Source organism: Protopterus annectens, chromosome 1.part0 (assembly GCF_019279795.1).
Source record: "Protopterus annectens isolate FY-2018-M chromosome 1.part0, PAN1.0, whole genome shotgun sequence".
NCBI lineage: Eukaryota > Metazoa > Chordata > Ceratodontiformes > Protopteridae > Protopterus > Protopterus annectens.
In genome coordinates, this window is record NC_056725.1 from 1,633,122,828 (window position 1) to 1,633,145,807 (window position 22,980).

The 22,980-nt window shown below is 40.8% G+C and overlaps 1 protein-coding gene across 1 annotated transcript in view; it reads left to right on the forward strand.

The window, feature by feature from the left end:
* SREBF2 (sterol regulatory element binding transcription factor 2) overlaps positions 1–22,980 on the forward strand; it is an 895,155-nt gene that overhangs the window by 549,469 nt on the left and 322,706 nt on the right. Inside the window, exon 13 of the mRNA XM_044068232.1 lies at positions 1,125–1,236. Within this exon, the coding sequence (XP_043924167.1) occupies positions 1,125–1,236 (112 nt within the window). The remainder of the gene's footprint in view (positions 1–1,124; positions 1,237–22,980) is intronic.

Genomic DNA, 22,980 nt, shown 5'->3' on the forward strand with positions numbered 1-22,980 from the left:
ATTAATTAATTAAAACGGGACTATCAGCATTAAACCCGTATTAAAGCTTAGAAGGGCACGATTATAGTTATTCCATCCTAACCAATTAGTTTTGTTGTCCCATGTTTACAAACACTATGCCCTTCTTTCACTACCACTTGGCACTTGCGCATTTTATCAGAACACATGACTCAGGGACCCAAGATTCACTAGTTTCCTTTTCCCTAACTTCCACGCTCTTTTTTTCTTTGGTTTGACAACCTGACACTTGGTCCTAGGGTGCCTTTTTTGATGTGAACTATGAAAAGGAACCAAGACTCCTATTACAAACCAAAATTAAATAAAATGTTCCCTCATACTTCTAACAGAATTTTATCTCCCAGGTTCATCAAAACTTATGGATTTCCAACGTTTCCAATAGCAGTATTTTAAACTATTTTAATTTTGATTCTATTATATTTGAAACAGCGTTTTTAATGTTTTGTAATTATATATGCATAATCCAGCTGTAAAAAAAATATATATATATATATTTTTTAACAATATAAGTTTTTATCTCATGTTTTAATTAATGCAAAGCCCCTTTAAGGAATTTAACAACTGATTGACAACACTTGTTTTCAATTAATGTGTTACCCATGGTTATATAAAAAGGTATGGCTTCAGCAAATGCTTTTGTACTCACTTGAAAAAGCTCAGGATTACCCTGAGCGAAAGCACTTGTGTTTATTTCTTCTTGGACCTACTTGAATAAAGGATTTTCGCATTCTACATCAGTTTTTGGTTTTTTGCTCCTGGCGGCTGAGAATGGGTGTAATGGTATTAAGCACTGATAGGGCAGATATTGTCAACACTTTATTTTCATTGTGGTATTACGTACTGGTAGGGCAGATCTTGTTGGCACTTTATTTTCAAAGGGCATCTATAAAAAATATTGGATGGTGTGAAGTTATCAGACATTTATTTTCTAGTTAATAAAATATTTTTTTCGCAGTTCATTGTGAAATGATGTTCAAAGACACATTTTTCTTGCTTGATGTCGAAGATTACTGTTTTTTGTGATTGCGGTTACTGTTGTAGCTCTGTAACTGGCTGATGCTTCTGTTTGCGGCTGTTTTTTAAATAGTAATGTTCTCTTTGTCCAGCTGATCCTATTATGCAAGTCCACCAGGCATTCTGCGAAAACCTGCTTAAACGAGCTTTATATTCTCTAGCAAAGCCAGAATGCAGCAAGAAAACTTCAGATTTGGAAACTAGGTAGGTTTTGGTCTAAATATTTTTACTTTATTAGTTCTCTGTTTATACAAAAATGTAAAAATGTAAGAACAAAAGAGATTGTCAGCCTGGCCTGATACCACAGAAGTTGGGTTTCTGTTCGAAACACCAACAATCTAGGATCCAATAACTTCATTGTCATTGAAATTATAGCCAGGGGAGTCTTGATGAGGATGGGGTCAGCTGTCTAACTCAGAACGAGATAAGATACCACCCCAGCCTTGGTGAGATAAGGATCTTATAAGAAGGGATTGCAATATTGCAGGTGTGTTGGTTGACTTCCTGCACTGCACACACAGGAATGTGGTACATGCATGCTTATGCCACTGAATACTTTTATTTTGGGGCTGTGGTGTGGACTATATTAAAAATGTATGTACCAGCCTTGTGTGACAGTTAGCTGACACCATTCATGCTCCCTACCTAGACAGGGTGGGAAGCAAAGAAGGCTGGATCGTTTGGCTAGGAAGTACAACAACAGAACAAAGATATTTTCAGTACCAGATTTTTATAGAATTGGTAATGAACTGCAGCAGTGTGGTAGAAAGGAGAATGGGAGAACATATATAGTATGAGTTGTGATGCATAAATTAATTTCAAAAAGCAGTAGTTCTTTGGTAGTGTGTTGGGAGTGTGGTCTAATGGTTGGGTGGGTGGCCTAATGGTTAAGGTGTTTGACTTACAAACACAAGGTGCAGGGTTTGAGTCTCACACGGGATAATTGGCTAGGCTTAAAATGGCTCACAAGGGCAGTTAGCCTAGTACTAATCTATGAACCTATGTTACATACATACTTTTTGAGTATGTATACTGTTAAGGTATATCTTGATAAAATATAGTGAAAACATAGTTTGCCTGGGTTGAACTTTAACATTATTTTCTGTTTATAATTATGTTAAAGGTGTAGGCCATTATCTTGTGCAGCATACTGGTCTGCCTTACTGTTTCAGTTGCAGTTTGGCTATCTTCCTTCACCTTGTTTTTAATGTGAAGCCTGTACCTCTTTTTTTTTAATGTGAATTACATTCTCTTTGGTACATTTTATTGCCTTTCTTCAACTGTACTTTCAGTAAAAATGCAAACTAAAGTTGAAATTACGAGTCATTATAAAAAAAATCTCGAAATACTGAAACTGGTGTCCTTACAACTGGTATTGCTATTTTAGTACACACAAAAATGTGACGACATACAGTAAAATGAGAGTTTTACTTTTGTGAGTCCAGGCTTCAGCTCTGACCATTCTTCCTGGTGTCACCCATACTGCTCCCAATTCTGGTACTAACCCTCCCCCCCCATCAGTTTTCTGGTGACTTCATAAAAGGAAGAGGAAGTGGTGAATGGTTTATAGCTTGGTGCTATCACCTGATTTCGGGATCACCAGTGGTGTGGGAAAGGGAGTGGGAGAGTGGCATTCTGGGAGTGAAGTGGCACATGCAGAATCATTCTTGCTTGCAGTCTGGCATTCATTCTGCTTAATCCTAATTCTCTCCCACAACATGCTAGTAATTGCAGAATTAGGCTGGGCAGGTAATGGGAGTGGCTGTGAGCATGTGCTCTCACCTCTGGCCCTGTAGGGTAGTCATACTTCTCAGTCCTTTTGCCCCCCCCCCCCAACACACACACAGACTGGCACCTTCTCTTTGAGCTCCTGCCTCCTCCATAGATTCCATTAAAGGGATACCTAACATAGTACCTCCCACCCACCTAGGATAGGCATGCCCTTCCTGTCTGCCTCATCATCAATCACCTGAGCTGTTACTTGCTTGGGTCACCTGGGTTATACTCAAGGCTTTATATTTCTTCACCACTGGTAAAGCAAAATAAATATACTTAAAGTGCAAAGATAATGTATAAGTCGGGGAATTCTAGAATAATGGGACACAAAGTATATTTTGCATCAGGTAATTTGGTGGGGTAATATTGTTTACATGCTGCATCATCCAGTGTGCATGTTTTTTTTTCATTTTATTAACCATCAGAAGTATATCATTTGGTTAGCAGAACACAACTAGGTGTAAATGCCATGTTAATATTGCTGATGGTCACATGGATGTATAACAGTGCTATGTAATGTACTATACCTAATCCGAGATATAGAGAGATGAAGCCTTGATTACAGCCTGAGCGACCTGTGTTTGGTTAGTCACACTGGTGCAGGAGGGTCAGAAAGAAGGAAGATGGGATTTAGAGGCTACCACCATCTCAGACATCCTGGGGGATGAAAGCCTCTATGCCCAACATATTAGTGACACTTTTCCCTGGGGTATGACAAGTATTCTTCCTAAACATGTCTGGTTATTGATAGATTCATGCTTGAGGCTATTAAGACTTGGTTTAAACGAAGATGATAATATTACAGGTACATTTTGTGGGAGTCCAGCACCAGGCTTTTTAAAGTCTTTATGGGAAAATGGAGAGATTATGAAACATCAGCATGAATGCTGTCTTTCAGCCATTCCAGCATTCCATAGAAAGTATCCATCTTCTGTGGAATAACTTCAAGGAAAGCCCAAACTTGTCCAATAGCCTCCTTCTACTAAGTATGCCAGATCTATGCCTTACAGATCACCACAGACAGAAGATAATTAAGGCAGTAGCAATTTAGGGCATCATTAGCATGGTGTCTTCCAGTATTTATATCTTTAAATATTACCATGTATCATTAATACTATAAATACTTAATTTTTGTATACAATTGTTAAGTAATATTTGCGTTTTTTTGTGGGTCATAAGAAATTACTTTGAACAATAGATCCAGTGTTGTCTGTTTTTGCCTGATTCAACACATTGGTTGTCAGATCACAGTTCAACACCGACTCTGAAGCTTTTTTGATTCCTGGGCTCTGACTCCTCCTCTACCCATAATTCCCTGTACTCCACCCTAATACCTCAGATCTTGCATGCTGCTGAAGACTTCGGATGTGTTCTTGAGGACTCCTTTTTGCAAACTGTACCCTTTTGGATTTCAAGCTATCACTCCTTCCATACCAATATTTCTTTTGAAATGGTCTGTTTTTTCTTGTTATTTGTTTGTTATTTCATGAATCTTTAGACTTTTTTCTATTAGAGATAAGGTTAGGTAGCTGTAGTTTAGTTCGGTTATTATATATAGTGTGTAGTAAGTTTAGATAAGTATTGTAATCTGTTTCCTAGTAGTAGTAAACAAATTTTATATTGTATATAAGCATCTAGTGTGTTGTTGTTATTGTAGGATTAGATATATAGTTAGGTGTTTTCTGGTAAAGCATCCTTGTTCGTTGGCTGTATATCTGTATGTGTTGTGACTTCAACGTGTTGGATTCTCATCTGTTTAAGAAGTGTACTCAGTGTGGGCAAAAACTGCCTCCTCAGGACCTCCATTTGCTTTGCGTTTATTATTTGGGGCCTGCTCACCTGTATTTGGATTGTCAGGCCCTTCAGACTAGATGTGAAAAACGTATTGTGAAAGGCTTACTCCATCCACAGGCAGGGGCTTCAACTTTTGCAGGTTCTTCTTCTTCTGTTTTTCCATCTAAGAAAGTGGAGAAGTCTAAACTGAAAGAGAAACTTAAGGATAAGGAGAAAAATAAGTCTGACAGAATTGAGAAACCTGGGTTGGATTCAACCAGAAAATTTTGTCCAGATCTGACGGTACCAATTGGACTGAATCTGAAAATGGCTCTGAGGTCATAACCATCAGCTCTTCGGCTCTGTTCCTCTTGTCCTTATCCCCGATTTTCACTGGAACCAGTAAGTCCAAGGATTCATTCTCCAATTCTTCAAGAAAGGAGATTCTCTGAATCACCTTCCATGGCCTATTCCTCCCAATCATCCCAAAGTCTTACCGAGCAGGATGTTGACAGGCTGATGAGGAAGTTTCTCAAGACTCCGATCCAGCTTGGGGTTCTCTCGGTACTGTCCACTGGAACCATGGTGAATATTGGTCCAAATCGAAACACACAGCAACACAAAATATCCAAAAAATACACTCATGAGGCAGTCACTGGAATCAAACTTCAACTTTTAATGGTGCTTTCTAGTACCTCTGCAAACAGCCTTCAAGGAATAACATAAGCCACCAGACATTCCCATTTGATTTCAAACTGCTGCAATTAAACAATCATTTCATCACCTAATAATCTATTACAAGAATGTGCTTAAACAAACATACCCTTAAAAAGGGGTTAAATATGTTTCCATATACAATAAGTTAGAAAACATCATATATAGAATATTATAACTTATACATTTAAATTCACATCCAGATTCTTACCTTTAGATTTTAAAGTATTATAATTTAGAATGATCCTGCTTTCCATTTTTTAACAAACTAGCTAAAAAATTTCCACCTCTAGCAAGAAAAGGTGTAGCCAACACACTAAAGAAGAAACTAACATCAGAACCTCCATGTGCATTAAGAAACTGTTCAGCTACTGGGCTATCCAAATTCCTATTTCTAATATGTCCCAGATGTTCAAAAAGATGCCTAAGGAAAAAGCCCTTTTAATCAGTTCGGCTCCATCCAAACCCTGACAGGACTCTGGCTCCTCTTCTCCAATCGTTCTGCCAAACAGGGACAGTCAGAATAATGAGCTTCTGAAATTCCATGCTATGTCAACTCCCATTCTTATTCTGAACCTTCTGATCCCACACCAGAATTGGTATATAAGAAATAGACTTGCAAGCAGAAGCACACAGACTTACCTCCAGAGTCCTTCACAGTGGACATTGATTTGGATGACGGTGAAGAGTCCCTCCATTCCCTCTCAGAAGACGTCACCTTTGGTAAAATCCTTGAATTAACATAGCAGAGAAGGGAGATGGTCTACCCAAGATTCCTCAACCATGAGTCTTGGAAGCTTTTGGTTCTGGCCCAAAATCATTCTGTGCAGTATTATCCATTGACCCCCTCATCAATCTTATGCCTCAATGGGTTTGAAAGGACCCTGATGTAATTGCGCCCATCCCTAACAAAGCAGACAGAATTTTGGCAGCTCCGACAGACAGGAAACATTGGAGCAAAGGTCCTCCAGTAGATGCCGTGGTGGTAGCAGCAGCCACGAAAAGGAATTATCTGATGAAACTTCCTCTGTTTATCTTCCTAACAGGGAGTCTAGGGTGATGGACAGGTTCAGGAAATGGGCTTATACCTCAGTGACCTTTACTTTCAGACAACTAAATTATTTGGCTCATGTTATTAGGTTCCAGACAGATTTGACTAAGAAACTCTTCAGAAGATAGTTGACTCCCAAGTATCTACCCTACAGTCAACCTCCAGCATGCAGTAACCATGCAGCTGCACTCTACTGCAACTGATGACATGGCCAAGGCAGCAGGCACCGGCATCACCATTTGCCGTCATGCCTCTATACGCCTTTGTGACTTTGTGGAAGGCTTCAAGATGTCCTGTGTAAGTGCCCCTGTTATGAATCCGCACTTTTTGGCCTTAAAGTCAGAGAGACACTTAACAGGAGTCAGTGGGATGGCAAGACACGGTCTGCAATGGGAATCCTTTTCTCCACTCCTCAAAGATCCTTTTCTAGGAGTCAGAGGATGGGTAAGAAAATGTGGTTCTGAAAATCTCAGAGCTCTTACCATGACTCTTCTGGGAATAGGGCTACTCGCGGCAAAGGAGAGGCAACTCAAATGGATGTTGACTTGGAACAGAGGCAGATCACACACTCAGGGCTTCCACTGTCAGGGCTTCCACTGTCCTTTCTCAGAAAATGCCTATCAGCACCCCTAAATGGATGCCTAACTGCTGCACTCTGAAAGCAGTTGGCGGGGCACTTGTCTTTGCACCTACAAGCCTGGAAAACCCTAACAACTGATTCTTGGATGCTAAAGATAATTTCCAGAGGCTATTCACTTTCCTTTTCCATTCCTCCTCAGAAAAAGAGGAACATCCCCAGTGTTCCACACAGTCAGTGGGAACCAGTAGCACTAGAAGTGACAAAACTACTAGAAAAGATTCATCCATCCAGTCCCCCATGACCAGTGAAAATCTGGAGTCTACTGAAGGTTCCTTTTAGTGCGAAAGAAAATGGGAGACCTCATACCAATTTTGGATCTAAGTCACCTGAATGAGTTCATGAAACGGGCAAAATTCTGGCTGGTCACACTTCACTCCATATTGACTGTGCTGAGAAAGAACAATTGGATGTGCTCAAAAGACCTCCAAGATGCTTACTATTATGTGAAGATAGAGAAACATTCCAGGAGATCCCTCTGTTTCCAGCTGGAAGCCAATCACTACCAATTCAGAGCCCTGCCTTTCAATCTCACCACAGCCTCCAGGGTGTTCACCAAGATAATGACAGTGCACTTGTGTCCACTAGGGATCCAAGTTTTCCCCTGTCTTAGCAACTGTCTCCTAACTGCTGCCTTTGAGCATCTACTCTTACACCATCCAGATCTTGTGCTCCAGTGGTTTCCGGACTTAGGGATAACAGTAAATTTTCCCAAATGCCATCTGATACCAATGCAGCAAATAAGAGTTCTTAGGATGCCACGTCAATACCAATATACAGATTGCCAGCTTTCCCCAAACCATGGATGTGAAGATGTTCATTGTGTTACCCTGCTGCAGTCATCACACTTGGGTTATCCTGCCGTCAGGCGGCCCGAATTCCAAAGTCTTGGTCCGGTGTCGGTTGCTGTCGCTTCTTCCCTGACATCAGTGCGCCAGGGGTATATACTCGAACATCTACATTTATGGTAGGTACAAAACTGTACTTTGTTCAATCTCGCCATTTGTTCTTACACGTGGGTTATGGAGCCGATCTTTCGGCTACGAGCCGGCCGCTTTCCAAGCTCAAGATCTCTGATTAGCTTGAGGCATAACCCCTATCCCATGATGCCCTCTGACTAACCTCAGATCTAGTTTGCCGCTGCAACGGATCACAAGTTCTCCAGAGAGCTCGGGCCAGTATAATTATTTTTTTCTGTCTTTGAGCAATTTGTAGTTCATAGTTAGTGAGTTTTTACTCCAATTTGATGAGTAGTATCTTTCTGTTATAATTGTCAGGACTGTGTCCATTTTGTGGTTGACGTAGTCGAGTTTTTTTTTTTTTTTTGAGCGGTTGCTCTTGGACCTTGCCCTTCTCTTTGTCAGGCACTGCAGTGCTTTTTCTCTATAGTTGAACAGGGCTCTGTCAACTTTATTCCCTATCCCATTTTCTGATAGTGTGTTGTTAGCCTAAAACTGTATTCTATATAATTGTTTTGGGACAGTGTGCTTGTTGGTATAGATTCATTTATACTCTGTGAACTAGTTATAGTCTGTTTGTGTCATATATCAGGGATCTGATAACTATTCTTATTATGTCTGACCAAAAAGAGAGACAGAAGTCTGGGTTTAAAAGGTGTGACTGTGGGCAAAAAATGTCCATTACAGACAACCATGTACCTCTGCACTTACAAGAGGATTGTTCCATCTGCCACTCTTTTAGTGGCAGAGTTTTGCTTGAAAGGAGGAGAAAACTAATGGACAGAGGACTGTTGAAACCTGAATTTCAGGAAGCCTTGGATAGGACTGACCAGACCTCCAAGTCTTCGAAAGGGTCGAAGTCTTCAAGGGTGTCCTCGGAACCCAGGTCCTCGGTTCCGAGCACCTCTGTTAAGGTGCAGTCGCCGGTTCCTAAGTCATCGGAGCAGTGCGCCGAACCAATGTTTCTGAGCCAACCCTTTGAGCTGGAGCCGGTGTCAGAGGTGTTGAAGTCTCCAATTCCTGGATCCGTGGCTTCTTCAGTCCCTTTGACCTGTTCTTCTAGGACCCTTTCAGACGCTGATATGGATCTTGTGTGCAGAAACTTTTAGAGAACCCAGCATTGGCTAAATTACTCTTGGTTTCATCCCAGCTGGGTTCGATTCCTGCTACCATCCCTTTGCCTGTGACTATTCCTCCTCAGATCTTACCTAGACCTTCGGAGCTGGAGGCAGAAGATCTGAAGGTTGTGGATCCCTTGGAACCGAGTCTTGTCCCAGTGACTTTGGCTCCATCAACCCTGATCTCTTCGGTGCCATGCAAAGAGTCTCGGAGCCGACGCTCTCTCGTTGGTTCCGAGGGGGAGAGTCAAACCGACACCTAAGTTCCGACCATCCTCTCAGGGCCTTGGCACAGATGAGCTCGGCTCCGTACTCTGGTTCGGAGCCCTTGGTCTTGGCACCGGGTAAGCCGTCTTCTTCCTCGGAACAGGAGAGTCATTGGGTTGAGACTCCAGCGCCTTCGATGCCATGAGGAGGGTAATGTCTGCCAAGACTCTCACTTCCTCAGGTCCTTCCTCTTCCTCCCCTAAAATACCGCAATGTTCTTCTTGTTTCACTGTTGCAGTCATTACATTTGGGTAATCTGCTGGCAGGTTGCCCCCAGTCGGCCAGAATAACAAAGTCTTGGGCCCTGCGTCAGTTGCTGTGTCCTCTTCCATGACATCAGGTCATCAGGGGTATAAAACATGCAGCCGACGCCATTGTATTCAGTCTTTCTTGCCGCACGGTGCCCGAAGCATGCAAGTGCCGGTCGGCCGACTCCTGAAATTTTCACATTCGAGTTTCAGAAACGAAGTCTTCAACTAAAGCCAAGTACCCCATTGGGGAAACTTTTTCTTGCTCCTCACCGATGTCAGTAAAAGTTAATAATTGCATTATTTGTGGGAAGCAAATACCTCATAAGGATTTTCATTTGTACTGTATTCCTTGCCTAGGCCCAGATCATAACGTACCTTGCTGTTGGTTTTGTGCTAGATTTATCCAATGTGCTGTTAAGCATCGGTACATTTTTGCTTCAAAATATTTTGGATCCAGATTTAATTACCCTGAAATGTCATCGGTTAGCAATCCGACTACCGGAGTTCACAAGAAATGCAAAGAAAAAGACAGAGACAGCCCGTCGAGGTTCAAAACTGATGAGGAAGCTTCCCGTAAGCCAGTCGAAGGTTCGCCGGTACTCAGTGAGGCGCTTTCGCAGCCCCTGATACCCGCTACTTTTGAGTCACAGGCCTCTACCGAGACCCATGAGGAGTCTGGTATGCCGCAAAATTCTCAAGAGTATTGAACCCGCGGATGTCTCTCCCTTGGATGGGTCTGGAGCCGCTGAGCAGCCACCGGCTTCTGAGAATATTGTCAGGCCTCAACATTTTTATATAAAACCGACGCCAGCTTCAAAAACAAGATCAAAACCATCTTCTAAGTCTAAAAAAAACGAAGCATGAGCTACGTGCTCAAGCCTCTATGCCTAAAAAACAGATGATCAAAATGGCTGAGGACTTAATTACCTTGACCAGCCCCCCCCCCCCCCCCCGTAAGGTTTCTATTTCTTCTAATTCCTCTTCTCATCAGGAATTTTCTGTACCACCCTGTGAGGATTCAAATGCAGAAGAATCCATCCCTTCTGCATGTCCTCCTGAGGATTATTCTTTTGGAGAAACCTTGCATACTTTAAGGGAACATTTTCATTGTGAGAGTCAGGATTTCTCTAAATCAAAAAAGAGACTTAGGGCTTTCCTTCTTCTTCCTCAGCATAGGCCTTTGGCTATACCTCCTGTATTAGACATTGTTGATGATGTGTTTTCGGAAGATACCTCCGCTTCAAGACAGGTTTTATGCATTACCAATTCTCTGCACTGCCCTTTGCCTTATCTACTGCACCCTGGGCCTTTACAAAGTGCCTGACACCAGTAATTGCATTTTGCTCAAGTTGTTCATCTCGCCTTTGTTCTTAGATTCCTTCCCCCCCCCCCCCCCTCCAAGTTCTCGAAGAACGAGTGTGACTGGTGGTCTGGTTGGTCTAGCTAGTTTCCTTCTGTCCAACCAGGGTATTGCTTGGCAAATTGTAAATATATGTATATGTGTATATATGTTGGCATATTAGTATCTTTAGTCATATTCATTCTTGCTGGATTCAGCAAACTAGATCTGAGGTTAGTCAAAGAGCATCATGGGATAGGGGCTGTGCCTCAAGCTACCCGAGATCTTGAGCTTGGAAAGCGGCCAGCTCGGAGCCGATCCCCACGTGTAAGAACAAAGGCGAGATGAACAACTCACATGGAACGTTATGGTAAGAACATAACTTATTTTTCTTTCTTTACGTCTAACAGCCATGCAGTTGTTTCATCATACCTCACCTCCAACAAAACTGATCTTACATCTGTTGAGTCTAATGACATCTATTATACTGATGGTTCCATTGGCCAGGTACCATGTTTGAGTAGTGCAGTGGTCTTGGAGAATTCATTCATTCATTACATGCAAAGATTTGGCTCACCGAAATTTGCAGATGGCACATTACTTGGTGGATTATGTCATCTTCACTGACAGAAGGTCATCTCTTTCACATAGCCTCCCAGATAGCAGTAGTAATCACCGATGCCTCCCATTTAGTGTGTGTGTGTGTGTGTGGGGGGGGGGGGCATTTCAAAGGGAGGATGGTCCATGGTGCATGGTTAGCCATAGAGGCCAATCTTCACATCATTATCTAGGAGATGAGGGTGGTCCTCCTGTCATTGCAGGCTTTTCAGGATCTCCTCCGAAAGTGTGTGATTTCCCTACAGACTGAAAATATGACATTGGTATGGTACATCAGCAAACAAAGTGGAGTCCATTCCTACCCACTGTGTCGTGAGGCCATGAGAATGTGGCAGTGGGTGATGTTTCACCTCACTTTCTAATAGCAGTGGGCATACTGGGTTCATCCAGTGTCTTAGCTGATAGATTTAGCAGGATTATTCTCATGCCTCATGAGAGGACCCTCAACCCAGCAGTGGCAACTTTGAACTTTTGGTGCTGGGGTGAACCTTGCAGCTACCTCTGTGCCTCTTCTCTTATCAACAGATATGACAGTTACTTTGCACTAATATCTCCACAGGATCAATCACTGGGTACATTGTGATCCACAGTTATCCCCAGAGTCTCCTGTATGCTTTTCCTCCCCTACCTCTAACGAACAAGTTTATCCACAAAGCTAGACAGTGTAAGGCCATAGTGGTCCCCATTGCTCCCTTCTGGCCCTAACAAACAGGATTCTCCTTCCTGTGGCTTATACTGGTATATCCCCCATGGATGTTGGATCATTAACCAGATTTTCTATCTCACCTATCCGGATTGCCTCCTCTGGACCAGATGTCATTAAACTAACTGCATGGTTTCTTCAGTTTGACCATAGCCAGAGAGGCTTCACAATGCAGTTGTCAAGATCATATTGGCTTCCGTCCATTCTAGAATTTTATCTCAATTTTTTAAAAAAAGGTTCCAGTTATTCCACAGTCAAAATTCAGATAGCAGCGATCTCTAACTTCCACATAGGCCATACTGATTTCTCTAGTTTCCTTAAAGATCTCTAAACCCTTTTGAAAGGAACCTTTCTTTTGTGACTTCCCATTAAATATCCAGGTGCTCCATGGGATATTACCATTATGCTACAGGCTGTAATGCAACCACCCTTTGAACGTGTGGCCACAGTAGAGCTTAAAGCTTCTGACCTGAAAAACAATTTTTCTGGTGGCAGTTGCATCAGCTAGATGGATCTCAGAATTACAAGCACTTTCCTGTAAACTACCCTATCTAGTTTTTCACAAAGACAGGGTTTCTCTCAAGGATTAATTAGTTCTTTCTTCCCAAGGTGGCATCTGAAACAAACTTGAATCAGTCCATAAATTTAGTATTTTTTCCCAGATACTTTATCAAGGGTGAATACATGTTATATATGTTAGATGTTCATTGCAAGCTCAGCTCAGATTCTATCTTTGTAGAGTGAAACAATTCAGAAAAATGGATCAGTTGTTTATTGCCTTTTTGAAAGAAAATTGGGAAAAGATGTTACTAAAGTTACCCTTTCAAAATGGTTCCCAGACTGCATTTCATTTGTCTGTAACAAAAAGAAGTTGACTCTACAGGCTAAACCTAAAGCTGTTTCCACTATGAGGATACTAAAGTAAACAGGTGGCCCTGTTTTTTTCCTTCTTTTCTCTTTGTTCAGAAGTCTGGTAAAAAAAATGTGATACAAGAAACATTGATGTGCTTTTTCTCATTCTTGCATAGGGGAATAAATGGATTAGGGCTCTTAGCTTCATCTGTTAACAGGTTTTAAGAGAAAGCAAATAAATAAAAGAGAGCATTGAATATAATAAAACTTCAATCTAGCAAATAAATAAATACATGTAGAAGCAACTCTGTATCTGATTCTCATGTCTCAGTCTGATAAAAAATAGTAAAAACGGAATACTTCTTTCTTTCAGTGGCTAGGATATGTTTTCTGAAAACATTCAATTATTTTCCCAGTCTGGGAGAGCAATAAAAGAGTAAGACAAACCCAGACAGCACTTAGTAGAAGACCAGGCTGTATCATGCGTCTTAGCTTGGATTACCTTTCTTTTAAGTTAATCCAAGTCAGTGAGTGTGGCTGTCAGTTTGGGGCAGTTGTTCCAATTAGGAGGGTAAAACTTCAGTATTTGAAGATATACATAGTTTTGTGTGTTAGTATTAAGTTAGTAGGTTTTGGGGGGGCCTGTATTAAAATTGCAAACCTCACTTAGGAGAACACGTAAACACCGACACATAAATAGCTAATGGTGAAAACACTGAACGTCCTGAAGCACGAAATTTGAAATATCGAATTGTCATAGTTGGCCAACCCCACTGCCCACTATGTACTACCTACCTAAACAAAATAAATAATCCACACTTCCCCATATCTAATTTCACCATGTTCCAGACTAAGCTGGAAGTTTATGAACAGGGCAATAGAAGCATTTGTATTCCCTGATAAAGTTATAAGGTTGATTAGGAGGATATATGAGGGATTGGGGGTGAAAATTATAGTGGGTGCGTTCCTCTCTAATAATTTCTTTTTGAGCAGAGGAACCAGGCGCGGGGGGGGGGGGGTAGTCCTGTTTTCCCTTTGTTATTTGTGTTATATTTAGAACCATTGGCAAAGAAAATAAAGGCCTCAGAAATTCGGCGTCGGTTGCTGTCGCCTCTTCCGTGACGTCAGTGCGCTAGGGGTATAAAAGTTGCAACCGATGCCATTTTCTCCAGTCTTTCTTGCCGCGCGGTGCCCGAAGCAAAAGCAGTTCGCGAGTGCCGGTCGGCCGACTCCTGATATTTTCAAATTGAATTTCAGAACCAAAGTCTTCAATAAAGCTAAGTACCCCGTTGGGGAAACTTTTTCTTGCTCCAGACCGATGTCAGTAAAAGTTAATAATTGTATTTCTTGTGGGAAGCAAATACCTCATAAGGACTTTCACTCTTACTGTATTCCTTGCCTAGGCCCTGACCACGAAGTTACTAGTTATCGGTTTTGTGCTAGATTCAATAAACGCACTATTAAACATCGGTTTGATTTTGCTTTACATTGTTTTGGACGAAGATTTAATTATATAATGCCGTCGGAACAACCAACGACCAGAATGTATAAAAAACGCAAAGACAAAGAAAAAGACAAGCATCCGAGGTCCAAAACCGACGACAAAGCCTCTTCTAGGCCAGTTGCCGGTTCGCTGGTTCTCAGTGAGGCGCTTTCGCAGCCCCTGACACCCGCTACCTCAGAGCCACAGGCCGTAACCGACAGCCACGTGGAGACACCGAGGCCTGTGGAAACTCAAGGTATTGGGCCTACAGAAACTAAACCCTCAGATGGGTCCAGAGCTGCTGAGAAGGCACCGGCTTCTGAGGGTGTTTTCAGACCTTCACAGCTTACAATTAAGGCTTCTACAGCAGCAAAGGCAAAGTCAAAAATGCCATTAAAGACAAGGAAACAAGTGCAGCATTCTCCAGAACAGTCATCCATGCCAAAGAAACAGATGCTTAAAATGGCTGAAGACCTTATTACTTTAGTCAGGGGCTTCCATCCCCCTCCTGACAAAAGGCGTAGGCAAGACACAGATTATGATTCCTCTGATCAGGTTTCCATTTCCTCTGATTCTTCTGATGAGGGCTATTCTCTCCCTCCCTATGAGGACTCTGATGCTGAAGAGTCCATTCCTTCAGCCTCACCGCCTGAGGATTATTCTTTAGGGGAAACCCTGCACACCATGAGGGAGCATTTACATTGGGAGAGCCAGGATTACTCGGAATCCAAGAAAATGCTCAGAGATTTCCTTTTATTGCCTCAGCACAGGCCCCTGGCTATCCCCCCTGTGCTTGATATTGTAGATGATGTTTTTTCTGAATCCAGTCTGTCTCCTGACTCTTTACCCCCTGCACCAGTAAAGCCAGACAGGTACTACAGGGTCCCTGACTCTCATAAATTTCTTTACAAAAACCATGCTGCCTACCCAGAAACAATTTCTCAGGGTCCTAAAGGGGTTAAGGCTTCCACTGCCAAAAATCCTGTCCCCTCAGATAGGGATTCCAGAGCTCTGGACAGATGGGGGAAAAAAGTTTACACTTCTGCTACTTTAGCTGTAAGAGCTTTAAACTGTCACTTTCACATGCTTAAGTATCAGCAGTACCTCATGTCATTGTTAAAGCAGAAAATGGTTACTAACATAGAAAGCCCTGACAGTAAAGAAATGCAGGATTTATTGCATGCAGTTGAACAAGTGGGGAAAGCATACTCTGCAGTGTGGTTTTGATTCATTAGAGGCTTCTTTTAGAGCCACGGTTACAGGCTCTGTTATTCGAAGATATGCTTGGTTGAAAGAACAAAGTGTACCTGACCATGTTAAAGTAAAATTATTGGATGCTCCATTACAGCATGATACTTTGTTTGGTGTTAAGGCAGAAGAGGTGTTAAAGAAAATGGAGGATAAAGCAAAGTCAATGCAAACGGTGAAAGATTTCTTACAGGTTCAACCACCTAGATTTAGCAGAAACTGGCCTTCAAAAAATTGGTCCTTTCCAGTGTCAGACAGGCCACAAAGAGGCAGATACAGACACCCAAGAGGCAGATCTCAGCCCCAAGGCTCCTACAGATCTAAACAATAGGGTGCTTCAGCCCCCAAAGGAGGAGAAGACAAATCACAACCTTATAGGAAACCGTCACAATGACTTCCCTCTGCAGATGCCAAGCTCTTACCAGTTGACAGCACCCCTAGGGGGCAAGCTAGCACTTTTCTTAAAAAATTGGTACATGATCACCCAAGACCAATGGGTGCTGAATATTGTTTCACAGGGGTACATATTCCACTTCCACATGCTTCCAAAACCAAAAGGTATGCCAAACCTGCCACAAAACCAATGGGCAGAGGCACAAAAACAGATTGCGGCTCTTATGGATATGGGAGCTATTCAAAAAGTTCCACAAGAACAGGGGCAAGGATTTTACTCAAGACTTTTCTTAGTACCCAGAAAAGACAAAGCCTGGAGACCAATACTGGACCTGTCAATCCTAAATACTTTTCTGGATGTTGCAAAATTCAAAATGTTAACACTACAACAACTTCTGCCCATGCTGGGCAAGGAGGCTTGGCTACTAACTTTGGACCTCAAGGAGGCATACCTGCACGTCCCAATCAGACAATCGTGCAGAAGATACCTCAGATTTATAGCAGGCTCAATGCATTACTAATTCTCTGCACTGCCCTTTGGCTTATCTACTGTGCCCAGGGTCTTCACAAAATGCCTGGCACCAGTAATTGCATTTTGCAGACAAAAAGGAATTCAAATATATCCCTACTTGGACGACTGCCTTATTCAAGCAAAGAGCAAAGACATTCTTCTAAAGCACCTGGCATGATTGCTAATTTGCCTAGGGTACACAGTAAATGAAAAGAAATCAAAACTAGTGCCCTCTCAAGAGATAATATTCCTGGGTGCAAGCTTAAATACAACTGCCCAGATGGCTTATCTCACGCCAGACAAACAAAAGCAACTGACTCATTACTTTCAAATGATGGCAACAAAGACCCAGCTCCCTGCAAGAAAAATTCTGCAGGCCCTGGGTTTCATGGCATCCTGCATTCTACTAATTCCATATGCAAGACTGCATATGAGGAAACTGCAATGGTATCTAAAAAGTGTTTGGACTCAGCATTGTCACAGCCTAGAGACAGTCATAACCTTGATTCCCTGCCTACAACAGGAGTTTCGATGGTGGTCCCAGGCCTGTCACCACAACAAGGGACAGCCTTTCACCTTACCTACAGCCAGGCAGACAATAACAACGGATGCATCGGATTATGCCTGTGGAGCACATATGGCAGGAAAATGTATTCAGGGCACGTGGCCCAAGGAACAAATGCATCTTCACATCTGTCAAAAAGAGATGCTAGCTGTGCAGAATGCCCTGACAGCCTTCAAGGACCTAATACATCCAGGACAACTATTAATAAAGACGGACAATATCAGAGTTATGTGATACATAAACAAGCAAGGGGGCACACATTCCTACTCCCTATGCAGACAAGCCATGACTTTGTGGAACACAGCACTGACCTACCAGGTACATCTGCAAGCACAATTCCTGCCAGGAACAAAAATTACACTGGCAGACGAACTAAGCAGAAATCTCATGGATCCTCACGAATGGAAGCTAAATCCACAAGTGTTCAACATGATAATAAGGAAATGGGGACGCCCAGACATAGATCTTTTTGCCTCCCCTCACAATTGCCAAATACAGAAATTTTGCACAAGGACTTATCACTCTCAAGCATGGAAAGTGGATGCTCTGTCATTCAGCTGGAAAGACCTGACAGTCTATGCCTTCCCTCCAGTGCCTCTTCTCACCAAGGTGCTTCTAAAAGTCAGACAAGAGAGGCCAAAAATGATCTTGATTGCACCAGACTGGCCACGCCAACACTGGTACCCAATCCTAAAGAGTTTGTCCCAAGGTCCACCTTGGCCTCTACCTCAAATCCCTCATCTTCTGACACAACAAAACAATCAGATTCTGCACAGTCAACTCAGAACCGTAAACCTGGCAGCATGGCAGATAATGTAGCCACTCAGACTGCACCTCTCTCTAAAGCTGTTATGGATGTTATTTTGGAAGCCAGGAGGCCCCAGCACTAGGAAATCTTATGCAGAAAAATGGAAGAGATTCTTTGCTTGGAACCAGGCACAAGGGCTCGAACCACTTGTCCGTAATATACCTCAGATTTTGCAATACCTAACTGAGATGTTGGACAAAGGCCTATCTTTTTCATCCATTAAAATCCATGCCTCTGCCATTTCATCGCATTACAATACGGATCCTCCTATTTTTTCACATCCTCTACTACGACAATACCTTAGAGCGGCAAATAATATAAGATCCCCTAGGAGAGCACCAGTACCTACTTGGGACCTCAATTTTGTTTTAGAAAAACTAACACTACCTCCATTTGAACCAGCCAGCACAGCTGATCTAAAATTCTTGTCATGGAAAACTGCTCTGCTCCTAGCGATAACTTCAGCAAGAAGAGTCTCAGAGTTACAGGCATTGATGGCTGTGGAACCTTTCCTAATTTTTCATCAGGACAGGGTTTCTCTTAGGACAAACCCAACATTCATGCCAAAAGTGGTCTCCAGTGTGGCCTTAAACCAAACCATTAATTTACCTACTTTCTACCCAAATCCACAGAATAAAGGGGAAAGACTTGTGCACGCTTTGGATATACACAGGCAGCTACAATTCTACTTGGACAAAACAAAAGCTTTCAGAAAAACTGAGCAACTGTTTGTAGTATATGCTGCAGGATCACAAGGAAAGCCTATTACAAAGCAGACAGTCTCCAAATGGATAGGACACTGCATCCGCGTCTGTTATGCACGACATGGCAAATCTGTGCCTAAGGGCATTAGGCCTCATTCTACCAGAGCAGCAGCCACTTCAGCAGCTTTCCTCAGAGGAGTACCTACCAAAGACATATTAGAAGCTGCAACCTGGAGCTCAGTGCACACTTTCACCAAGCACTACCACTTACCTCTCTACTCCAAATCAAGAGCAGGCTTTGCCACTGCAGTTCTGCAGGGCTTGTTAGCCTCGCCAAATCCAATTTAGACCCAGCCACCCAACCTCAGCTTTGGGATTCTACCCAAGTGTAATGACTGCAACAGTGAAACACGATGAACATAGTACATTTGTGTACCTACCCTAAATGTAGATGTTCGAGTGCATTCACTGTTGCAGTCCAGGTTACCCACCCACCATCCCCCTTTTCTTTGCTGAGACTTTTCTGTACTTCTCAACTCTATACAACCTATGTGGTGTATTTGCTTGTAGATGAAGGAAATGTTTATAGTAACATATGCATGTTTTTTGGCATATTCTTATCTTTTCAGCCTTCCTATCTGAGGGCACCTGACATCTTGGGCAAGAAAAACTGAAGAAAATGGCGTTGGTTGCAACTTTTATACCCCTGGTGCACTGACGTCAGGGAAGAGGCGACAGCAACCGACGCCAGACCAAGACTTTGGAACTCGGGCTGACTGTGGGTCGCCTGCCAGCAGGATAACCCAAGTGTAATGACTGCAACAGTGAATACACTTGAACATCTACATTTATGGTAGGTACACAACTGTACTATATAGTTAGTATGGTAGTCAAAAGAAGCTGGCTCTATTTGCAGATATCATCTTATACCTGATATCATCTTATACCTGATAAAACCAGAAAGAGACATTACAGTGTTGTGGAACATTTTGAGGCCTTTTCATATCTTTTCGGGATAGAAAATTAATGAAGCTAAAACAAAGGCAATGGCTGTAAATTTTGTACCCGCACAAAAATTGGTTCAGCAATATCCATACTTATGGGGACATGATGAAATGAAGTACTTAGGAGTATGGATTAAAACGGACTGTGGTGTGGCAGCTAAAGATATATGGGAAGAGACTAAAAAGATAAAAACTGAGAAATTGGAAGCTCTGTTATATGGATAGCAAGATAAAGTAGTTTAAATGTCTTTATTCCCTTTAGTTTTATACACAGATGAGGCATATTTTTATTAACTAGAGGGGAAGTTGTGGACAGCAATTAATAAAGAGCAGAAGGATTTTATCTGGGAGGGGAAGATGGCAGGAGTCAAGTGGCATATCCTGATTCTTCCAATGGAACAAGGCAGTTTGGGATTACCAAATTTGAATGGGTATTTCAAAGCTACACAGTTAAGGCTCCAATACATAGCACAAGCAGAAACCTATAATTCAAAGTGGAAAGGGATGATGATGAAACAGGGTAGAAGCTTAAGAAACAAGGAGAGACTGAAATTGTGGATGCATATCCTTAAGGAGAATATCAGTAATCATGCAGAATGTTATATTCATAAGTTAGCAGAAAATATTCTAAGAGCTAGGCCAACATGGGAATGGAGAAAGGAGATTCTGCCAATAGAGATGACTGCAGTTAGGGATACAGAGAATACAATGAAAAACAGAAGCACTAGGAGCCACGAGTCACAGGAACAGACTTAATTCAATCCAATAGCACAAAAATCCACCGAGAAACGCTGAACTACTCCGCGTTTTTCGTTAACAATGTAACTTCATCAGCACACTAAAAACATTCAAAATCTAAATTAGAAAATAATAAAGGGAAATATAATGGTGCTTATGTTATGAATTATAACTATGAATCGGGCCTTATAAAGCAGATAGTGAATAAAAATTGGAAAATGTTTTCAGAATTTTCAGATCTGACGACAATATTTAAACAACCTATCACATTTATAAAAAATAAAGAATGAAAGGAACAGGTCACAAATCACGCCAGCCAAGGTACAAAGTATATCCTTTTACTTGTAAGCGCTTTCATGCACATAAATACATGCACTTCTTCAGACAAATACACAAGTATACCAAGACACTTATATAGGACTTTGAATACCCAGATGACTCATTTTGTAAGTAATTATCCAATTAATTAACAAGTCAATTGAAATGAGGGTTATTCAGAGCCAACTTCAGTTTTAAAGACAAGATACAAAACTGACCAAAGTAACCCTTATTTACATAACTAAGGTTACCAACTACCAAATATTCTACAATGTATAACATAAAAATAAAAATAAGAATAAGAACAATTATCGCACCAAATAATACTGTGTATGTTATATATTGAAATTTTTAATTAAAAACTTTTTATATAACTATGTTATCCTAAATATGGGTATTACTAATACCTAGTTAATGAATATTGTATGAATGTGTTATGGGAATATGTTCTATATCCCATTAATTAAAATAAACAATAAATTTATATAAATTTATAGTATTAATAAAAAATATGTATTTAAATTAATACCAGTTCATTCATGAATATGTATATGTAATTCGTAAAAAAATATATATATATGGAATGTAAATATATTATTAACCATGTATTAATATAAAAATGTTGTAAATATGTAAACATATATACCGATAATTAGAATGACAATGAAGGAAATACAGACATAAACATTAATTTTACAGGAAAATACATTTCATCTATTTAAAGCTTTCATGTTAAGTAAACATTTTATGGAACACGTGTCATTGATCATATCATCCATATATATATATATATTTTTTTATGAATTACATATACATATTCATGAATGAACTGGTATTAATTTAAATACATATTTTTTATTAATACTATAAATTTATATAAATTTATTGTTTATTTTAATTAATGGGATATAGAACATATTCCCATAACACATTCATATAATATTCATTAACTAGGTATTAGTAATACCCATATTTAGGATAACATAGTTATATAAAAAGTTTTTAATTAAAAATTTCAATATATAACATACACAGTATTATTTGGTGCGATAATTGTTCTTATTCTTATTTTTATTTTTATGTTATACATTGTAGAATATTTGGTAGTTGGTAACCTTAGTTATGTAAATAAGGGTTACTTTGGTCAGTTTTGTATCTTGTCTTTAAAACTGAAGTTGGCTCTGAATAACCCTCATTTCAATTGACTTGTTAATTAATTGGATAATTACTTACAAAATGAGTCATCTGGGTATTCAAAGTCCTATATAAGTGTCTTGGTATACTTGTGTATTTGTCTGAAGAAGTGCATGTATTTATGTGCATGAAAGCGCTTACAAGTAAAAGGATATACTTTGTACCTTGGCTGGCGTGATTTGTGACCTGTTCCTTTCATTCTTTATTTTTTATAAGTTTTTTGGTGTGGTTCGTTTACAACCTATCACATTTAGTTATAGATGAGATAGGAATATTAAAAATTTTCTAGAAAATAGGTCCAGAGACAAGGAAATAAGTCATAGGAAAAAAGGCACTTTTAAATGTGGTAGGTGCAAACAATGTAAATATGTATTAAACAAATATAGTTATTACTTTAAAGCTAGAATGAGATCATTTACTAGCAAGTCCTATGCTAATTGTGATACTAAAGGGATAGTTTATCTAGCAGAATGTCAAATATGTAACTCCTTTTATGTGGGTAAAACTGAAAGGGCATTTAAAAGACGACTATATGAGCATATATATGACATAAGTAAAAAAGATGTTAATATTAATCCTCAACACAGAAATAAATAGGATGTGCTGGAGAGACAGATTCATAACCCAGAGGCTCCCTACACTCTGGAACAGAATCCCAGTCCATGTTAGATAGAGCCCCTCACTGACTCTCTTCAAGAGAAATCTTGACGAGTGGATGGGAGATCGTAGGTTTACATCTCTGTGTCACTACTAGACAGAAGCACAGTAAACTAAACCATAAATGGGCTTAGTATTCTCATCCCAAGGGGTGGCGAAAGCCACACACACTCTGGCTAGGCTTATAAATGCCCTAGGGCAGATAGCCTAGTATGAACCTATGAACCTATGACTGCCCTTTATAAACATACCATAGACTGTAATCAA